Source organism: Otolemur garnettii, unplaced genomic scaffold, assembly GCF_000181295.1.
Source record: "Otolemur garnettii isolate 467f Iridium unplaced genomic scaffold, OtoGar3 scaffold00022, whole genome shotgun sequence".
In the NCBI taxonomy this organism is placed as follows: Eukaryota; Metazoa; Chordata; class Mammalia; order Primates; family Galagidae; genus Otolemur; species Otolemur garnettii.
Genome location: NW_003852417.1, coordinates 19,976,822 through 19,995,673, shown reverse-complemented (window position 1 = coordinate 19,995,673; position 18,852 = coordinate 19,976,822). Strand labels below are relative to the sequence as shown.

The following is an 18,852-nucleotide window of genomic DNA, read 5'->3' as shown; positions in this document are numbered from 1 at the left end:
AAAAGTGCTTCATGTGTGTTACAAATATATCCAGGGAGGAAGTTAAATGACTCGGTGAAAAAAATTCTAAATATGACTTCAATTCATAAACCGTTCATCATGAGCTGCAGGAGAAAAGTCTGAGATTACACACTTGGTACAGCGGAAAGAACACTCAGCCACAGGTCCGTAGACCCACGTGCCTCGACTGAACTCTGTTCACCAACCAGTTAGTGAGCCTGGCAACAGGGGACAAGCAGCGCTTGAGAGCCACTGAGACCCCCCCTGGCTCTAAAGTTCTAACATGTCCTGTAGATGAGGTGTTTCTAAACAGGCAAAAAAACTACAAAAAATACATAATGTGTATTCTCATTGCACTTATTAGTAACAAAGCACAGAAAGAAAAACTCCCAAACTGCTTGACAAAAAAGGCCATGTGAACATCATATGTTAACCAAAGCTAGTGAAAACCATCACAAATATGGCACTAAGAAAAATCCAGTATTATGAGCAAAAATGAAACATAACAAGTTAAGTAAATGCATCAGTTGGTCACCCAATGGCACGTTTTCTTTCCTGAGCCCCAGAATTCTCTTGGGACTTAAAGCTTTAAAAAGTATTTATTTTGAAATTATTTTAAAAGAAATTATGATTCCACAGAGTTCATACTTGTGGCCTTTTAAAGGACGCTTTCTGAACTGTTGTAATGGTTTTCATCAAGATAACTATATTTTTAAAATTTAAATAATGGCTAAGTAAAGTAAACCATTTGCCATGGACAAACCGCGCGCGTATGTGTGTGTGTTTGAGCTCATTCGGTATTTTAGGAGTTTGACTCAGCAATTCTCATCCACAAGCTTTGACCCGTTAATTCCCCGGTAGGTCACTCTGCTCGGTCTCACTAACACCCCGTGGTTTGGCTTGCAGGTGAAATAGCGTTTATCGCCCACTGCTCCATCATTTTTCCCCTTGGCGCTTCGGAGCTCAAGTCCAAGCCAGATACCTGAGGCAAAGTCAGTGGGGCCCACGTACCTAACAGTACCCATCTCATTAGAGCTCGTGAGCAGGACCTGGGAGCCCTCGTGCAGCTTCACGCCCCCTTCAGAGCCGCCTGCGGTGGGAGTGCTGCTCCAGCTGCGACGCAAAGCAGCTTTGGATCTGTTTAGGAGGGAAGGAGAAGAACTCTTCAGTGCGAAAGCCAGGTGATGCAATGGATTATACTCATTCCCACTGCTAAATGCAGAATTCAGTATGTTAATTCCCGTAAGAAAATACTTCATGGTATTTCACAACAATACACATGGTATATACAACTTTTTTTTTTTTTTTAGATTTTAAATAGCAGTTTTCAGAAAATAGAGTTCACCCTTAATATAGGTTTGAACTGTACAGGGCCACTTATCTGTGGATTTTCTTCTGTATCTGCTACCCCTGGGACAAGAAGGCAAATTTCTCCTCTTCCTCCTCCTCAGCCTACTCAAAACGAAGATGAGGCTGAAGACTTCACGTGATCCACTTCCGTGTAATGAATGGCAAATGTATTTTCTCGCTTACGATTTTCTTAATTAATGTTTTCTTTTCTCTAGCTTATTATCTTGTAATCAAACAGTATGTAACACACATAACATACAATATATGTGTGAATTAGCTATTCAAATTACCAGTAAGGCTTACAATCAACAGGCTATTAGTAGTTAAGTTTGGGGGAATCAAAAGTTCTATGTGGATTTTTGACTCTAGGAGGGTGGAAGGCTGGCACCTTGAACCCCTGTGTTGTTCAAGAGTCAACTGTATTTTTAACATTAAAAAAGGTTTTGGTTCTTTTAATACTACACCTAATCTGGATTTAAGATTTTGCCTGCAATTTATAAATATACATAAACATATATATTGCAATATATATACATAAATATACATGCTTTCAGTAAAATATTAGTAGTAATCATAAAACATATACTTCTACCTATTTAACTGCTATTAGTATTATCAAATGAGGTAAAAAGAAAAGAAGCTGGTATTTTGCTGTGATAAATTAAAATGTTTATTTTTAAAATATTTCTCCCGGGGAAAGGAAATTTTAAAAATTGTCAATCGGGCAGCACCTGTGGCTCAAAGGAGTAGGGCGCTGGCCCCATATACTGGAGGTGTACCCCGGCCAAAAAAGTAATGAAGAAATTAAAAAATAAAATAAAAAATTGTCAATCTACAACTTTGGAAAATAGATTTGTATATATGTATGTGCATGTATATATATGCATATGTATTTTATATATATATATGTAAACACACACACACATATATGTATCTTCTATGTATGAACTCTAGTTATACTTAAAATTTAGCACCTTCCCCACTGCTAACATGTAAAAGGGTCTGCATTGCCTTGAGCAGAATTCCTTTCCTTTTCCCTACAACATATAATGGCTTACAATGCGCAAGAGATGTCTCCTATCTCCTACCGGCAACCTGACATCATGACAAAACAGCTTGAGACTCACCAGTAAACTCATCCAAAGCCTCGGGCCCACCTGGCATAGAGCTTCCTCCGCTGTCAACTGGAAGGAACTCACCCCGCTCTCCACCCACAGTAGAAACACTACCAGCATCTTCTTGTCCTCTGACCTTCCATCAAGGCTGTCCAGAAATGACCAGTGCTAGCTGGAGTCTTCCACCCTCCATCCCATGCCACCTCTCTGCCAAAGGAACCCTTCAACATGTTACCAAAACAGCATGCAGTCTTTCTGTGAATAGAATCTTAGTACTACTTATTTTACATTTTATTTTACCTTCTCTATTTTTAATATACACACACTGTCCCATTTGTTCCTACGAAGCACAGCATAAGAAAAGAGAGGACTCTAATTTTATGGACAGGAAAACTGAGGCCCAGAAATTTATCCTAATCCACATTTGCAAAGTGATAGAGTTCTTTTTTTTTTTTTCTTGAGACAGAGTTTTATTATGTTGCCCTCGGGAGAGTAGCATCACAGCTCACAGTAACCTCACACTCTCGGGCTTAAGTGATTCTCTTGCCTCAGCCTCCCAAGTAGCTGGGACTACAGGTGCCTGCCACAATGCCTGGCTGTTTTTTGTTGCAGTTGTCATTGCTGTTTAGCAGGCCAGGACCAGGTTCGAATCTGCCAGCCTCGGTGTATGTGGCTGGCGCTGTAAACACTGTGCTACAGGCGCTGAGCCACTGATAAAAGAGTTTAAATAAAAAATATTTTTAAATAATTACTTACATGTCAGAGGCACAAATACAATAAATTTCACAAAGAAATATGTAATATGTATAAGAAAAACTATAAATCTTTACTGAAGAACGTACAAAATAATGAAAGAGCTCCATTCCTAGACAGAAATGTAGGCATGCAAATTCTCAGATTTATCCCAATGGAAATTTTCTGCAACCTGACAAAACTACTGTGATTTTCATATAGGTAATGACAATAGCTATCATTTCCTGTGAAGTGCACCTAACACTTCACATACTTTGTCACTCCAACCCATCCGAATCAGTGAAGGAGGGATTATGACCTTCTTATAACAGAAGAGGAATCTGAGGCTCACAAAAATTAAGCTATGTGCCTGAGGTCAGAGAGATGGAAAGAGCAGAGATAATGCTCAGATCCAAGGCTGCCCAATCACAAAGACCAAGCTCTCAATCACAACCACGATGGGCATCAGTAATAAAGAAAAGGCTGAAAGTAAAGCACCACCATTATAGTAAATTATAAAATTACAATGCTTAGAACATTGTGGCTCTAGCACAAGAATTTACTTTTTTATTTTATTATTTTTTTCTTGAGGCAGAGTCTTATTCTGTTGTAGAATACTGTGGCATCATAGCTCCCAGCAATCTCAAATTCTCGGGCCTGACCAATACTCTTGCCTCACTTTTTCTATTTTTTATATTATTCATTTATTTGTTTATTTATTTATTGAGACAGAGTCTTACTTTGTCACCCTCAGTAGAATATCATGGCATCATAGCTCAAAGCAACCTCAAACTCCTGGGCTCAAGCAATCCTCTTGCCTCAGCCTCCTACATAGCTGGGACTACAAGCACCTGCCACAATGCCCAGCTAAATTTTAGAGATGGGGTCTCATTCTGGCTCAGGCTGGTCTCAAACCTGTGAACTCAGGCAATCCCCCAACCTCCGCCTCCTAACTGCTAGGATTACAGGCATGAGCCACTGCGCCTGGCCTTATTTTCTACTTTTTAATAGAGACCAGCTCTTGCTCAGGCTGGTCTAAAACTTCTGAGCTCAAGCAATCCACCCCCCGTGGCCTCCTAGAAAGAGTACTAAGATTATAGGCGTGAGCCACCACGCCTGGCCAAGAATTTACTTTAAAATGACACAGAGGTATCATTAAAAGACAGTTTAGGAAAAATGAAAAATATAAATATTATTTTATATGTGATAAAAAGTAAAAACTTCAAAGCAGCGAGAAAGGAGTGCTGAATTAGTGATGTTATAAAAATTTGTTTGAGAGAAAATAATTGATCAAAAAAGTTCCGAATGGATTAAAGAGCTAACACGTAAATTGGGGGGAAAAAAAACAGAAGAAGACAAGGCTGGGTATTTATCTGATCTCACACATGGAGAGAGAGATGGGGAGGACTTGGGGACAAAGAGTAAGGGAGTGGGGGAGACAGACACATGTTTAACAGTACGGCATCTATTACTAAATTATGACTTCTTTTCACTTATTATTGTGCCATAAAAATGTTTCCATATCCTAGTACAGTCTTTAACATCATGATGAAAGTCATGCTGAGGAAAGTTATTAAAGAATCGGGGAATATGCACACGATACAGTAAGAGGAAACGCTTCCCAAAGGGCAGGAGAGAATATGATTTGTCCAACTTTGTGTCATGTGCCAAAAGCAGATACCAAACTGCTAACGGTGATAAGGGCATCTAGGTGACAAAATTACAGATGATCTTTACCTGTACTTAGTTTTTCTTAATTTTTTAAATCTTGTACAATCGACGTTCACAGTCAAAAACGGTTTTTAAAGAAAGAAGGAGGTAATAAATGAATTCAATATCTAAGCCAAAAATTAAGGGTTTTTGGATAAACACTTGCTCATAAGAGAGATTAACTTGGTTCAAGTTACATCAAAGCTCGAAAGCACAGAAAACCGAGAAATGTGGAACCACGGCATGCTGGAAACCACCTGTACTCATTCAAAACATTTACTGGCCCCCTATGAGGCAGCAGGCCAGGGGCTGGGTCCTCAGGATCTGTACCTGAGAATCAGTAAAATGCTCTAAGTACTACAGGACAGTGCAAGGGGCAGAATGAGCACAACGGAGGGAAGAAATCTCTCCTTTCCCAAGGGGTCAGGGAAGGCACAGCAGCGGGGAGCTAACTTGAAAGAAAAGCAGACAGAAAGGGAAAGCAGAGATTGTCATGTGAACAACATATACCAATTATATTATTTATGTTTTTGAAAAGCACAGAGCTTAGAGAAGGGCAGTGACTCATGAGGAGAAGCCCCCGGGAGCCAGTCACGCAGGCCTCCTGTGCTGTGCGTAGGTCTGGACCTCACCCTGTGTCAGGGATTCAGACACAGGCAGAAAATGCAACATCTGATGTGAAAAGAGGGAGCCTGTGGCAAACTGGATTACATGGGTTCTGCCTGAAGGCATTCAAATTCAGACGGACCACAGCGTGCCCATGGCCTGTATCTACAGGCAGCACCCAATGAAGGCTTTGACAGCTTTTCCAATATTTACACAGTGGATTCACTATTTGGATTAGTAGAGATGCTCGTGATAGCGTAGAGAGGACCTGAAGGAAGGTGGGGGTAACACTGGGGATAAGAGGTCGCTGACAGGTGGCTGTGCACAGTGCGAGAGCACGGGTGCCTTATGCCTATCAGGTCTTTGCGAGGACTGTTAAAATCTCAAGCTCATTTAACTGCTGCCAGTCTTGGCATTGGACCTTCATAGAATTCAGATGACACAGAGAACTGCTTCAAATCCCCATTCTGGCTTTTCCCCGCTGAATGAAATACATTAATTGCCACCAAGTCAATACTGATCCAGAAGACTCCTGTCCTGTCACAAAAATGACACGGCGGGTGTTCCTACCCCATCCCCAGTTCTCTTTCACTCACATGGGCAAACGTGTCCTTTGCCCCCAAGTCCTTCAAGTTTCTTACCCAGGAATTCTCATCATCTTTGACTATGTTTTCCATGTTGCTTCTGGAAGTATCATTTATCTCCATAGAAGTAAGTCAGAAAATGGTAGGTGCAGTGTTTGGTAAAGCTCAAGAAACTCGCTTGCTCAACACACAGTCTTCAGGACACACCATGCTTCCAGATTAGCGACACCACAGCACAGTGCCAATGCTGTCCCCACAGTAGAGGGTCACCCAGTCAGTGCCCCATCTCTGCCCCTAAGAACAGAGACAGGTGTCCTCGCACCTGCCAGGGACCTCAAAGTCTTTCTTTTGTTCCTGAGAACAGTGATCACCAAATATTTCAGTCACATACAAATGTCTAATGTTAAAAATCAATTATATATCCTCAACAAAGTATATGTATTTATTGTTTTTAAAAAGAAAAAGGTACCAGTGTCAATCTTACATTAGTATATTAGTAAAAAGCTTAACTTTTTTATTTTCATAGAAAAAAAATAAGCGCTGACATTTCCTCCTCCAGCCAACAGATCATCTTACGCATCCCCACACCTGCTGTGTGATTCCCACAGCTCAGATTTTTCTTCTCCTTCCTGTTTCTCTGAATCACATTCTTCCACTCACCAGCATCTGGACACTGATTTTCATAGCTCTGCCCCTTCAGAATCCTCTATATTCTGGTTGTTTCTTCTTAGCAATGTCTTCCATTCTACCTAAGAACCCCTGAATATCTTCATTATACTGGGGCATAAAGTGACTCCCCTTAAACTCTTTCAGCTACTCACAGGAGGAGATCAATTTCAAAATTCTCAAAATTGATGAGGGTTTGGGGGGGGGGAGAACCCCATCCAACCCATCCATCCATTCATTGCTGGCTTATGACATTACCTAAGCATTGTCTTGGGCCACACATACACACACAAACACTAATGAAAGCTGATGAACCAAAAAGCATCCGTGCATAATTTTCGTGATATCTTCCATCACAGATAAGCATTAGTAGCCAGCCACGGGTTGCAGCTGGACACTCCTGCAGCAGTCCCTGAGGGAAAGCCCAGGTTCTCACGGGAAATTTCAGATCTTTGTGAAGCCTTCCGACAGCTTCATGCCAGACTAAATTAGCTGCCCATGCTCAGCTGGACAGCAAATACTTGCCCTTGGGCTCTAATTTTTAGCGGCTTCTTCCCATCCACTACTTAAGCAAGTATGTGCACTTTCCTCCTCCTACCCACCTATGTTTTTTCCCCCAGGGTGTTATGGCTAGATTGACTGGCAGTATTTAAAAAAAAAAAAAAAGAACTGCTTAATACAATCAGTCTAAAAGAGCTTCATATTCCTCTAAAAGTAAAAAAAGTTCCAAAAAGTTTCAGAGAACTATTAGGGGCAGTGAAGAAGGTCTAGGGGAGGTAAAAATAAATGGGAAAAAACAAAGGGTATTTCCTCTACAAAGATACAAAATTTCTGGAGCAATATAGTCTCTAAGAGGGAATGGGAGCACTTTTTAAAATAATTATAAAATTCTTTATGCAAATGGACCTCACATTTCTTTCATGTACTGCCGATACTATTATACTAAATCAAATCTCAGACAGTTTAAGAAAGCAGAGTTTAACATGAATCCGCCCTACTCAATGAAAACATAAAATGTAAATTCCTCCAACTTTTATTAGCAATACTAGCCTCTGGAGAGAAAAATATATGCGGTGTACTATTTCTAGTCACTGGTGACATTTTTAATTGAGCTTGCATCATCACACCTTCTCGCCTACATGTTAAAATTCTACCAAGCAACGTATTATAAAAGATACAAATTCCATTTTTCTTCCTTCACGGAATCCCATCATGTTCATCTTGAAAGGTGTTTCTCTAAATCTTCTTAATACTCACTTGGCAAAAGCATTTCTTCTGTTAATCTCTTTTTGGGAAGACGCAGAAGTTGTGCTGAAACTTCTCCTGAAGCCTGAACACGAAAGTTAAGGTTAGAAGAGGAAAAATAACTCACAAATGTTTAGCTCCTGATTAAAATTTATCTTTCATTGTTTCTTCTATAGATGTTCTATTGTAGCAAATGTTCCTTTACGAAAAGAAAGCAAAGAAGGTGGACTACAGACAGGATACAACTGGGGTTGAGATTTTACCTTTACCTTTCTGATCAAAGTGTGCAAACGTATGACTAAGTTAAGACCATGATATTACTTTTTGAAGGTTTTTATTATAAGATTTCTTGAAGGTAAAAGAAAACTGAATCAAACGCTGATAAAGCTGATAAGCTTTACTATCAAATGTTATCATCTTGATAATCACTCGAAAAATGAAAAGGATGAAATGGTTTTAACACGCTATCATTAAAGATGCCCCATTTATAAAACCCTGAACAATAATCAACGTGAGAGCTTACGACTGTTGGCATATCCTGATAACAGAATGAAAACAAGAAGGCTTCACAAAAGGTAAAATTTTTTAAAGATGTTTTTTAAAAGGAGTAAGATTTCCGGTTCTGGCAGTTATGGCAGACCAGATGTGCTGAATGAATCTCTTGATTGAAACAACTCTGATTTAAAACAACTGTAACTTTTAAAAAATACTATTGAGCTGACATAAAAGGCACAATTTCAAAGATGCTAAAAAACAAAAAGGAGAAACCTCGAGAGGTCACCAAGCACCAAAGTAATCTACCATGTGATACCACCAAAGTTTCCACTGAATTTAGAAAGCGTGGGCCTCCATCTTGCTGGCTGCACAGGAGACCAAGGAGACCAGGAAGGAAGCAAAGCCAGGGCCAGCCACACAGGGATCCCCACCCAGGACTTGTGGATACAGTAAGGGCCCCCAACAGCCCAGTCTCAGTGCAAGGTGAAAAGAGAAACAGAATGAAACCCGTTCAGACGAAGACAAAGGAAATTGGCTTAATAGTCAGATAGCAAAATTCTCTCCCCTCAGAATTTGTGACCAAGAGTCAAATTCATGTTACCTGTGTAATATAATAAACACTGTAGTGAACATAAATTAGTCACCCATTAGCAGCGCCTCCAGGCAACTGCCACAAGTCAATATAAACTTCTCCGGAGGTGTCAACCTGGGCCTCATAAAGCCCTCATCTATAAAATTCTGAGTCAAATAAGCATCTCACAATAATGAATTACAAAATTCACAAGGGAAAAAGGCACCACAAGTCAGCTTCAACAGAAACAGATGGCAGCATCAGACTCACAAAACTCTAGATGCTCAATTATTTAACATGAAATGAAAGATAACAAAATTTTAAATGTTTAAAGACATAGAAGAAAAACTTGAAAATATGGGGAAGAATAAGCTATGGTAGGTAACAATCAAGGAGATTTTCAAAATAAAAAAAAGGAAATTTGTATAATTAAAATCGCTTTGTCTAGATTAAGCAGCAGAATAAACACAACCAAAGAGAGACTCAGGAAACAGAAAGATAGGCAAAAGAAGTCCAGAATATAGTCCAGAGTGTGAGTTGTGAAAAATAGGAGAGAGGCACTAAAAAGAGTGAGGGCGTCCAAAATACTACTACACAGAGGCTCAGAAGGAGATGCTACAGAGAACAGAGGAGAAAAATTGTGAAATATAATGAATTTTTATTTTACAAAACTGATCAAAGACACCAGCTCCCAGATCCGAAAAGATCCATGACGCCAAACAGAACAAAAAGAAATCTCCAGCCTGACAAAGCATAGTGAAACTGCACAATATAAAGAAACAGATCCTCAAAAGCCTTCAAGAAGAAAAGGCAAATCCCCTATAACAATATGGATTAGTTAGACTGGCTGACCTGTCTTCAATGACAGAAGCCAGAAAACAGCAGAATGATACTGTCAGATGCACAGGGAGAAAATTCCTTTCAACCTAAAATTCTATACCAATAAACCAGTTAAACTATGATTAGAAAAGACAAAAACTGACAGAGTTGGCTACCAATAGACACTTTCTAAAAGAAATTGTAAGGAATATATGTGAGGTGAAAACAAAATGATCCCAAGTAGAGGCTCTGAGGATTAGTAAAGATACTGGTAAAATGGGAGTGAATTAAACATTATATAAAACCATTATAATAATGCCAAATTTACAAAGGAAATAAAATAGAAACTGGACAGCTCAGTTTCTAAGGATTTTCTATTACTTGAGAAAGGGTAAAAATGGTAAAGTCTGCTAAGTATGTATGTTAAATTATCTATAGTAATTAATAAGAAGCATATTCCAGAGGGGGGCAGAGGGGAAAGGATGTGATCTACTTAAAAGTAGAGGGGATAAATGAAGGAGAGCAGGGCAATGTAGGAATATAACCAGAATAAAGTCAAGAAAGAAAAAATATTCAAATGCAAAAAAAAAAAAAATCTGAATAGAAAAAAAGTAACATGGCCTAAATAATATTGGTGATAAATCAGTCATTACAATAAATGCAAATGGGTTAAAAAAAACCACAGACTATCAGACAATATTTTTTAAAAAGTAAAATCAACTACGTTCAAGTTAGAAAATATTCTAAAAGCATAGGGACACAGAAAAGTTACAAATCAATGGGGCATAGAGAAAAATACTTTAGGTAAAATACTTAACCAAAAGAAAGCTGGTATGAGGTGAAAGGAATTATTATAAAAGCAACACCATTTACCTTAATGTCAAAAAATTAAATACACAGGTATAAATTAACAAAACATGTACAAAGTCTATATGAGGAAAACTATAAAACTCTGCAAGAAATCAAAGAAGATAAAAATAAATGGAAAGATATTTTATGTCCATAAATTTAAAAGACTCAATATTAAGATATCAGATCTTTGCAAATTGATACATTCAATGAAATCCTAGCAAGTTATTTTGTTGGTACTGATTGTTGAGTTTATATGGACAAGCAAAAGGCCCAGAATAAGCAATACAACATAAAAGGAGAAGATCAAAATCAGAGGACTGGCTGATACAACTGGAAGAATTACGGTAAAGCTACAGTGATCATAACAGTGTGATATGGGCAAAAGATTAGACAAATAGGGCGGCACCTGTGGCTCAAAGGAGTCGGATGCCGACCCCATATCCCAGAGGTGGCAGGTTCAAACCCAGCCCCAGCCAAAAATTGCATAAAAAAAAAGATTAGACAACTAAATCAAGGGAACAGAACACAGAGTCCAGAAATAGACCCATGCAAGTATAGTCAGCTGTCAGGTCTTTGACAAATGAGCAAAGACAATTCAGTAGACAGTGTTTCCAGCAAATGCTACTGAAACAACTAGACATTCACATGCAAAACAAAAATCTAGGCCCAGACCTCAACACCTTTCATAAAAATTAACTCAAAATGGATTACAGACCTAAATATAAGAGACAAAACTATAAAACTCCTAGAAGATAACATAGGAGAAAAATCAGAGTGATCTTGGGTTTGGCGATAACTTTTTAAGCAAAGATTAGGAAAGAAAAAAAGTGATAACTTAGATTTCATTAAAATTAAAAACTCCAGCTCCATGAATGTTCACAGAATGAAAAGATAAGCCACATACTGAGAAAAAAAATATTTGCAAAACATATTTGGCATTCTAAATACATGTATACAAATAACTCAACAGTAAGAAAACAATAAGCAATTTTAAAATGACCAAAAGATGTGAACAGGCATCTCATTGAAGAACATATAGCACACTGTTGATGGGACACTGGAATGTAAAATAGTGCAGCCATTATGGGGAAAAGAATGGCAATACCTCAAAAAACTAAAAATAGAACTGCCATATAATGCAATAATCCCACTGTTGTGTATATAACCAAACAAAAGGAAATCGGTATAGTAAAGAGATATCTACACTCCCAGTTTACTACAGCACTATTCACAGTAGCCGAGATGTGGCATCAAACTAAGTGTCCATCAACAGATGAATGGGTCAAGAAAATATGGTGCATGTGTACACAATGGAAGACTATTAACCCATAAAAACAGAATGAAATCCCGTTATTTGCAGCAACCAGATGGAACTGGAAGTCATAATGTTAAGTGAAATAAGCCAGGCACAGAAAGATAAATATTGCATGTTCTCACTCATATATGGCACCTAAAAAAGTGGATCTCAGGGAGATAGAGAGTAGAATGGTAACTAATAGAGGCCCAGGGGACAGGGGGTAGTGGGGGGCGGAGGAAGAGGATGTGAAAAGAGGTTGGTTAATGGGTACAAAAACTCAGAAGAAATAAGTTCTAGTATTCATACTAATAGTACAGTAGGGAAATTATAGTTAATAATTTATCGTATATTTCAAAATGGCTAGAAGAATAATAATCCCAATACAAAGAAAGTGTCTGAAATGACAGATATCCCAATAACACTGACTTTATCATTACACACTGTACATATGTATCAAAACATCACAGGCACCCTCGACATATGTACAACTGTGATATATCAATTTTGAAAATACAAAAAACCATGCCAAATAAACATATGAAAAGATACTGAACATCTGAGGGAATTCTGTCCCCTCAGAATTCTTACGTTAAAGTCCTAAGCCCTGAGTACCTTGGAATGTAATTCTATTTGGAGGCAGCGCTTTAAAGAGGCAAAATGAAGTCATCTGGGTGGGCTCTAAACTGATGTGACTTTTGTAAGAAGATACTGGGACACACACACATGGAAAAGGTCATGGGAAGACACCAAAGATGGCCATCCACAAGACAAGGAGAGAGGCCTTAAAAGAAACCAAACCTGCCAGCACTTCGATCTCAAACTTCTAGCCTCCAGAATTGTGAGAAAATAAATTAATGTTGTTTCAACTAGCCCGTCAGTAGTACTCTGTTACGGCTTCCCCAGCAAACTAATATAATATCTACATCTTTAGGGAATTCCAAATTAAAATATTAGGGAATTTCAAGTCAAACAGCATACCTATTAGAATGGTGAAAATTCACAGGTCATAAAATTAACCTCAACAGATATTTCAGGACTGGTATCATACAGATCACTCTTTACAGATGCTTATCCATACAGAGGAAGAACGAAATTAGATACTGATTATACACAAAATCAATTCCAGGTACATTGGAAAATGTGAAATACAAAGATGTAAATAAACCTTTTAGAAAACAACAAGATAGGAAAATACCTTCACTAGGAAAAAATTTAAGACAAAACAATTCAAGCCATAAAATGGTTTCCTATTTGGACTACACAAAAATAAGGACTTCTGCTCATCTAAAGGTACAAAAATATATGTAAACAAATAAAAAGATAAAAACCAAGTCACAACCTGGGCAAGATATTGGCGATACATAAACCTGAAAAAATATTAGTACCCCAAATACATAAAGAAGCCTAGAAATTAACAAGAGAAAGACAAAAATACCTAAGAAAAAAGGAGCGGAAGACTTAAACAGACACTTCTTGAAAGAAGAAATGTGTATGGCCCATAAACATGAAAACACACGCAACCTCATTTGTAACCTAGACGATGCAAATTACAACCATAATGTGACACCATTTAAACCCATCAGACGGGCAAAGACTTCTAAATCAAACAAGACTAGTGTTAAGGAGGTGGGGAGGGACCAAGACTCTTGATCCACTCCGGGTGGGAGTGGGCAATGTAGTTTAGCATCATCTCAGGTGGTTGAGAATCTGGGCATCCTACACCTGGCAATCCTAGAGAAACTCCTGCAGGTGTGTGTAACAGCACAGTTTATAATATCAAAAACAGCATATAACCCAAAGGACTGTCAAGTATACAGTGAATAATATATTTCAATGGAATGCTAAATAACAAGAGTAGAAAACAACAATCAAAACTAAACATATATTAGTTATGGTCTATCTATACATGGATTTTTAAAATATAAACAAAATCAGGGGAATAACTAACATAAAACTCAAGACTCATATACCTGAGAATGGGGTAAATGAAGGAGGCAGAGGAGGGTGTGGGGTGGACAGGGGCTCTACAGTACAGGCAATCAGCTTCAGCTACGGGGTGGGTAACACACATTTACTCTATGTTTATATACACTGTACAAATGCATTTTATATACACGTTCACTTACATATATACTTCACAGTAAAAACTGTCATTAAATGAAAGTGAAGAAATAATTATTAGGAACACAAAACTGTGTAATCTTACCAGGATAAGAATGATTCTGTTTATTTGAAGAAATTTCTGAAAGAGTATCCAGGGAATCTGTTAATCTATGAATAAAAGAAACAAAGTACACCTCATTAGAGGTAGCTCCTCTCCGGCTTTAAGACGGGCTCTTAACTAAGGCCCTCAAACAAATTGTTACCTGTTACCTTTTTTATTCAACAAATAATATTGAGCACCCACGATGAGATAAGAACGAGCTTGGATCTCAATATGCATGGGAATCAGGCAATAATCAAATAGAAGGGGTCCTCAGCATCCAAGGATAATTAGGATGGGAAAGGCCAGCTTAAAGTGAATTCACTTAAAGTATGGACCTGGTTCTGTTTCTTTGGAACATTATCTTCTAAGTTAAAACTAAAACATATGAAAAAAAGGTGGGTTTTTTGTTTGTTTTTTATTTCGGCAGTTTTTGGCCAGGGCTGGGTTTGAACCCGCCACCTCTGGTATATGGGGCCGGCACTCTACTCCTTTGAGCCACAGGTGCCACCCTGAAAAAAAGTGTTTTTATATTAAATTTAACAAATGTTAGATTAAAACTGCAAAAAAAAAAATTACCAGTTCTTAAACTAAAAGAAAAGAGATATCGGTTGAGTTAGTGTATGTATATGATGTTTCTAACAAAACGGTATGGCTTCTTTTTATCTGACTCGAAGCACAATCATAAAGGTCACTTTCCCAGTGGGTTTCTCCTCATTTACTGATATTTAAATCATTCTTTATTTTAAAAAGTCCTATCCTGACAGCCTCATTTTCTTCCGACTGTAGACTGACCTACATCTGCACGTCTTTCCGTTTGTCAATCACCTCCTCCAGCACATTTTATTACCATCAAAAAATGCTGCAACTGTTGCGGTATTTGCAGTTGCATCTTGCAACTCCTATGCATCATTTTTAAATAATACCCAACACAGAACAATCTATGAGAGACTGATGAACATACATAATGTGACAAACAGAACCCATACCTGAGTGAATTGGTGACAGGTAGCTGAGAGGCACTTAATTCTAAAACTGAGCAGTTCATTAGTAAAAGTGGTAAGAACTAAGGAAATGCTAATGAAGATCACTTGGGCGGCCAGTTTTCTTAAAGTTTATATACTAAGAAAAGATGTCTTAGCTAAGTGACCGTTGGGTGATACAGCAGGTGAGGGTCTCAAAGGCATCCAAGCAGAGAAAATAGCATGTGCAAAGATTCTGGGCTAGCAGGCACCGCCTGAGTAAGACTGTCCTCAGGCAGTCCCCAGTTTCAAATACTTCCCATCTCAAAGATGAGTAGCATCTTTAAAGAGCTCCAAAGCTGGTTTAGACTAGAGACTCCTCAAAATCGGAGACCATGCCTGTTTTATTTGCTTGCAGAATGCCTAGCACAGCACAAGTGCTAAAAGACACTTAATAGTATTTGATGATGATGAATGAAACAATCAGAAGATGACAGGAAGACAGCTGGATCAAGACAGCAGCTCATTCAACGAGCCCTCTTTCTCTAAAGAAGAGGGGGGCTGCTTTTCAATGCCCCACCTTAAAGATAACCAAAATAGAAGGTGAGCAAAATACAACGTAAAAAACGCATGCCCCCTAAACAAAGTGAGGGGGAAAAATGAAACCGGGGAAAGAACAGAGGCTTCACACTATAAAGGAGGAGCAAAGGCTGTTGCAGCATAAAAAGCACTGAACTAGAAATCACATTTGATCAACATTTACCATGCCTAAAATATGCCAAATGGTGAACTCTGCATAACTGAATGTGAAAAGAAGAACTCCCGTCCTCATGACTCAGAGATAAAACTTGTAAGAGACCGAGGCAACGTGCTAATGAAGATATGCCCGAAGTAGAATGAGAACACAGGCACTGGTGACTCAGCATGGATTCCACTCCCAAGTCCATCATTTACAGGATATGCATCCTGGAAGGAGTCACTGAAGCTCTCCTAACCGCTATAGGGTTATGGTGAGGAGCACACATTCTGGTACTAGACTACCTGGGAGCAGAGCGCACTCCACCTGCCCGCGTCTCACTTTCCCCATCTGTGAGGAGAGATGACCACAGGGCTGCTGGAAAGAGTAAAGGGGAGAGCGCTGAAGACAGTGCTCGACACAAAGGAACACTAGGCACAGCTATTCTCTCCATATCGTCATTTATACAATGACTACAAAAAAGAGCAATCTGTCTAAAAGCAACGGCTTAGGAAAAAACACTAACAACAAAATACCACACCTGGGCGGTGTCCAGCTCCCACATTAACCAGCCATATGACTTTAGCTAAGTTCCTTATCTCCTGACACTTCTTTCTTCATGCAAAATGGGAATCATCTAAGAATTTACAGCTCGCTGGATCTGGGGGAATTAATGGGACATGCATCTCCAGGACACCATCCAGGGCCTACCACTTACTAATGGTTACTGTTCTTTTGCAGCTTACTGGATGAAACACTTACTGAGATCAGTTGAAACAATAGTTAAATGAAGATACTTTGTACGCTCAGAGCATTGTATGTTGAATGCTGTATTATCATAAATAAGAGGGAAAAATACATCAAGCACATGAAAGAAGGAAATTAATAAAAAGATGTGATTTTTTTTCAAAGTGGGAAATAAACGAAGGAATAAATGGATATAAAACCTTATTTTGGCCAGGAGGGAGTCGCAACAGTCCAGCTGTACGGGACAGCAAGGCAAGGTTCTCAGAGGGCACTCGCAGTCCTGGCCTCATGCAAGTGATCATGTTGTCTCTTACACCTGTTATCTCTTAGGCAAAGATCAGTATCCCACTTCCCATCCACCGAAAAGCATACCAAGCCAACTTCTTTCAGCCCGTACCAGAAGTCATTTCACCTAATGGTACCTGGAATTTCATAAGGACTTGTTTCTGCTCAAGTTATTTTTTAAAACCAGATAAGGCAATACGAAAGTGTACTATCTTAAGAAGCAATGAGGAGGTATATTACATAAAAATCCTTGAAGCTTCACTTCCCCCAAAGATCTACTGCCTATCTATTTTTGAAAACTAAAAGAAATCAGAGGAAAAAGCCATTTTGGTTCCATTAGGTTTGTAAGAGAATGAATGGGGCGCCTGCTGGCAGGAAATTTAATGTAGTTAGGATGTGACTGAAGCAATCAGAGAGCATTTTCACTTTTGTTTGCATGACAGATTAAGCTTGCTGCTCTCACTGTTCTTAGCTGCAAACGCCACTTCTAATAGCCTACACATACTCATAGGGTTTGCAAATGAGGAATAAAGGAGGTTTTCAAAATTGCAAATCCTCAGCAAAGCAAATTTAGCTTTCCATGAGCCTTCTCTCTGAAGAAGGTGGCTGGTTAACCCCTTGAAAGTCGATGTGCGTTGCAGACAGGCATGTCTTTAATAAAAAAAAAAAAAAATCAGGGTCTCTATAAACCACTGCAAATTATAAGAAGTTCTTGTGAGTAAACATAAATTCCATTTTCTCACCTTTGCACCCTGGATGGGGGAGCAAATATTCCATATCTTGGAGAACAACTAAAATACTGCACACCGCCAACCGAACCATCATTCTTGCCATGGGGTTTTTCAAGCTCTATACCATACCAATATCCTAGAATGTGAACATGGTATTTTAAAAGTATTTGCACATTATGCAAAACTGTCATGCTACTATACAAACCCAACGTCTAGATAATGTAACGTTTTCGCAAATGACCAAAATGATGGAAAAATCATCGTAATCATTAAGCTTTCAAATGATGAAATTAGAAAATAAAATTTGAAAATTAACAGGAAAACTCTTCCACAAGCACAATTGTAAAGTAGTACATTGAGGAAAATAAAACACAAAAACATATACTGGACAACAATTAGCTATTATACAAGCAATGTATGAGTAAACATCTAAAAGCTACAAGGAGTAAGAAACTGTCCATCCTTGACTCAGTCACATAGTGTGTTTCAGTGAGAGAAATGACACATAATATCAAAATGTATACATCATAAAATGAAGGTACAATATTTTTATTTATTCTCCCAATATGAGGATACCACAAACAGTTCTCAGATAATTAAAGGACAAAAACTATATACAAAATACTCTTAGCCATCATAATGACTCTGCTTTTTTTTTTTTTTTTTGAGACAGAGTCTCACTTTGTTGCCCTGGGTAGAATGTCGTGGCATCGTAGCTCACAGCAACCTCTAACTCTTGGGCTCAAGCAATTCTCTTGCTTTAGCCTCCCAAGTAGCTGGGAATATAGGCACCTGCCACAATGCCTGGCTACTTTTTGGAGATGGAATCTTGCTCTTCCTCAGGCTGGTCTTGAACCCATGAGCTCAGGTAATTTACCCACTTCAGCCTCCCAGAGTGCTAGGATTATGGGCATGAGCCACCACACCTGGCCTCTGCTTGGTTTTTTCTTCCCAAGATAAAAAGAAAAATCATTTTTTATACCTAAACACGAAGGCTTAGATTAGCTAATAAGAATTTTTTTTTTTTTTTTGAAACAGAGTCTCACTATGTCTCCCTCGGTAGAGTGCCATGGCGTCACAGATAGCTCCAACTCTTGGGCTTAAGCGATTCTCTTGCCTCAGCCTCCCAAGTAGCTGGGACTACAG

The 18,852-nt window shown here is 38.7% G+C and overlaps 1 protein-coding gene across 1 annotated transcript in view; it reads right to left on the bottom strand.

The window, feature by feature from the left end:
• Positions 1 to 783: 783 nt before the first annotated feature.
• The window catches only part of CLIP4 (CAP-Gly domain containing linker protein family member 4), a 61,003-nt gene continuing 42,934 nt past the window's right edge, over positions 784 to 18,852 (bottom strand). The window contains 4 exon segments of the mRNA XM_003787497.2: positions 784 to 1,137; positions 8,021 to 8,093; positions 14,249 to 14,313; positions 17,719 to 17,842. Of these exon segments, the coding sequence (XP_003787545.1) occupies positions 816 to 1,137; positions 8,021 to 8,093; positions 14,249 to 14,313; positions 17,719 to 17,842 (584 nt within the window). The 3' untranslated portion in view covers positions 784 to 815.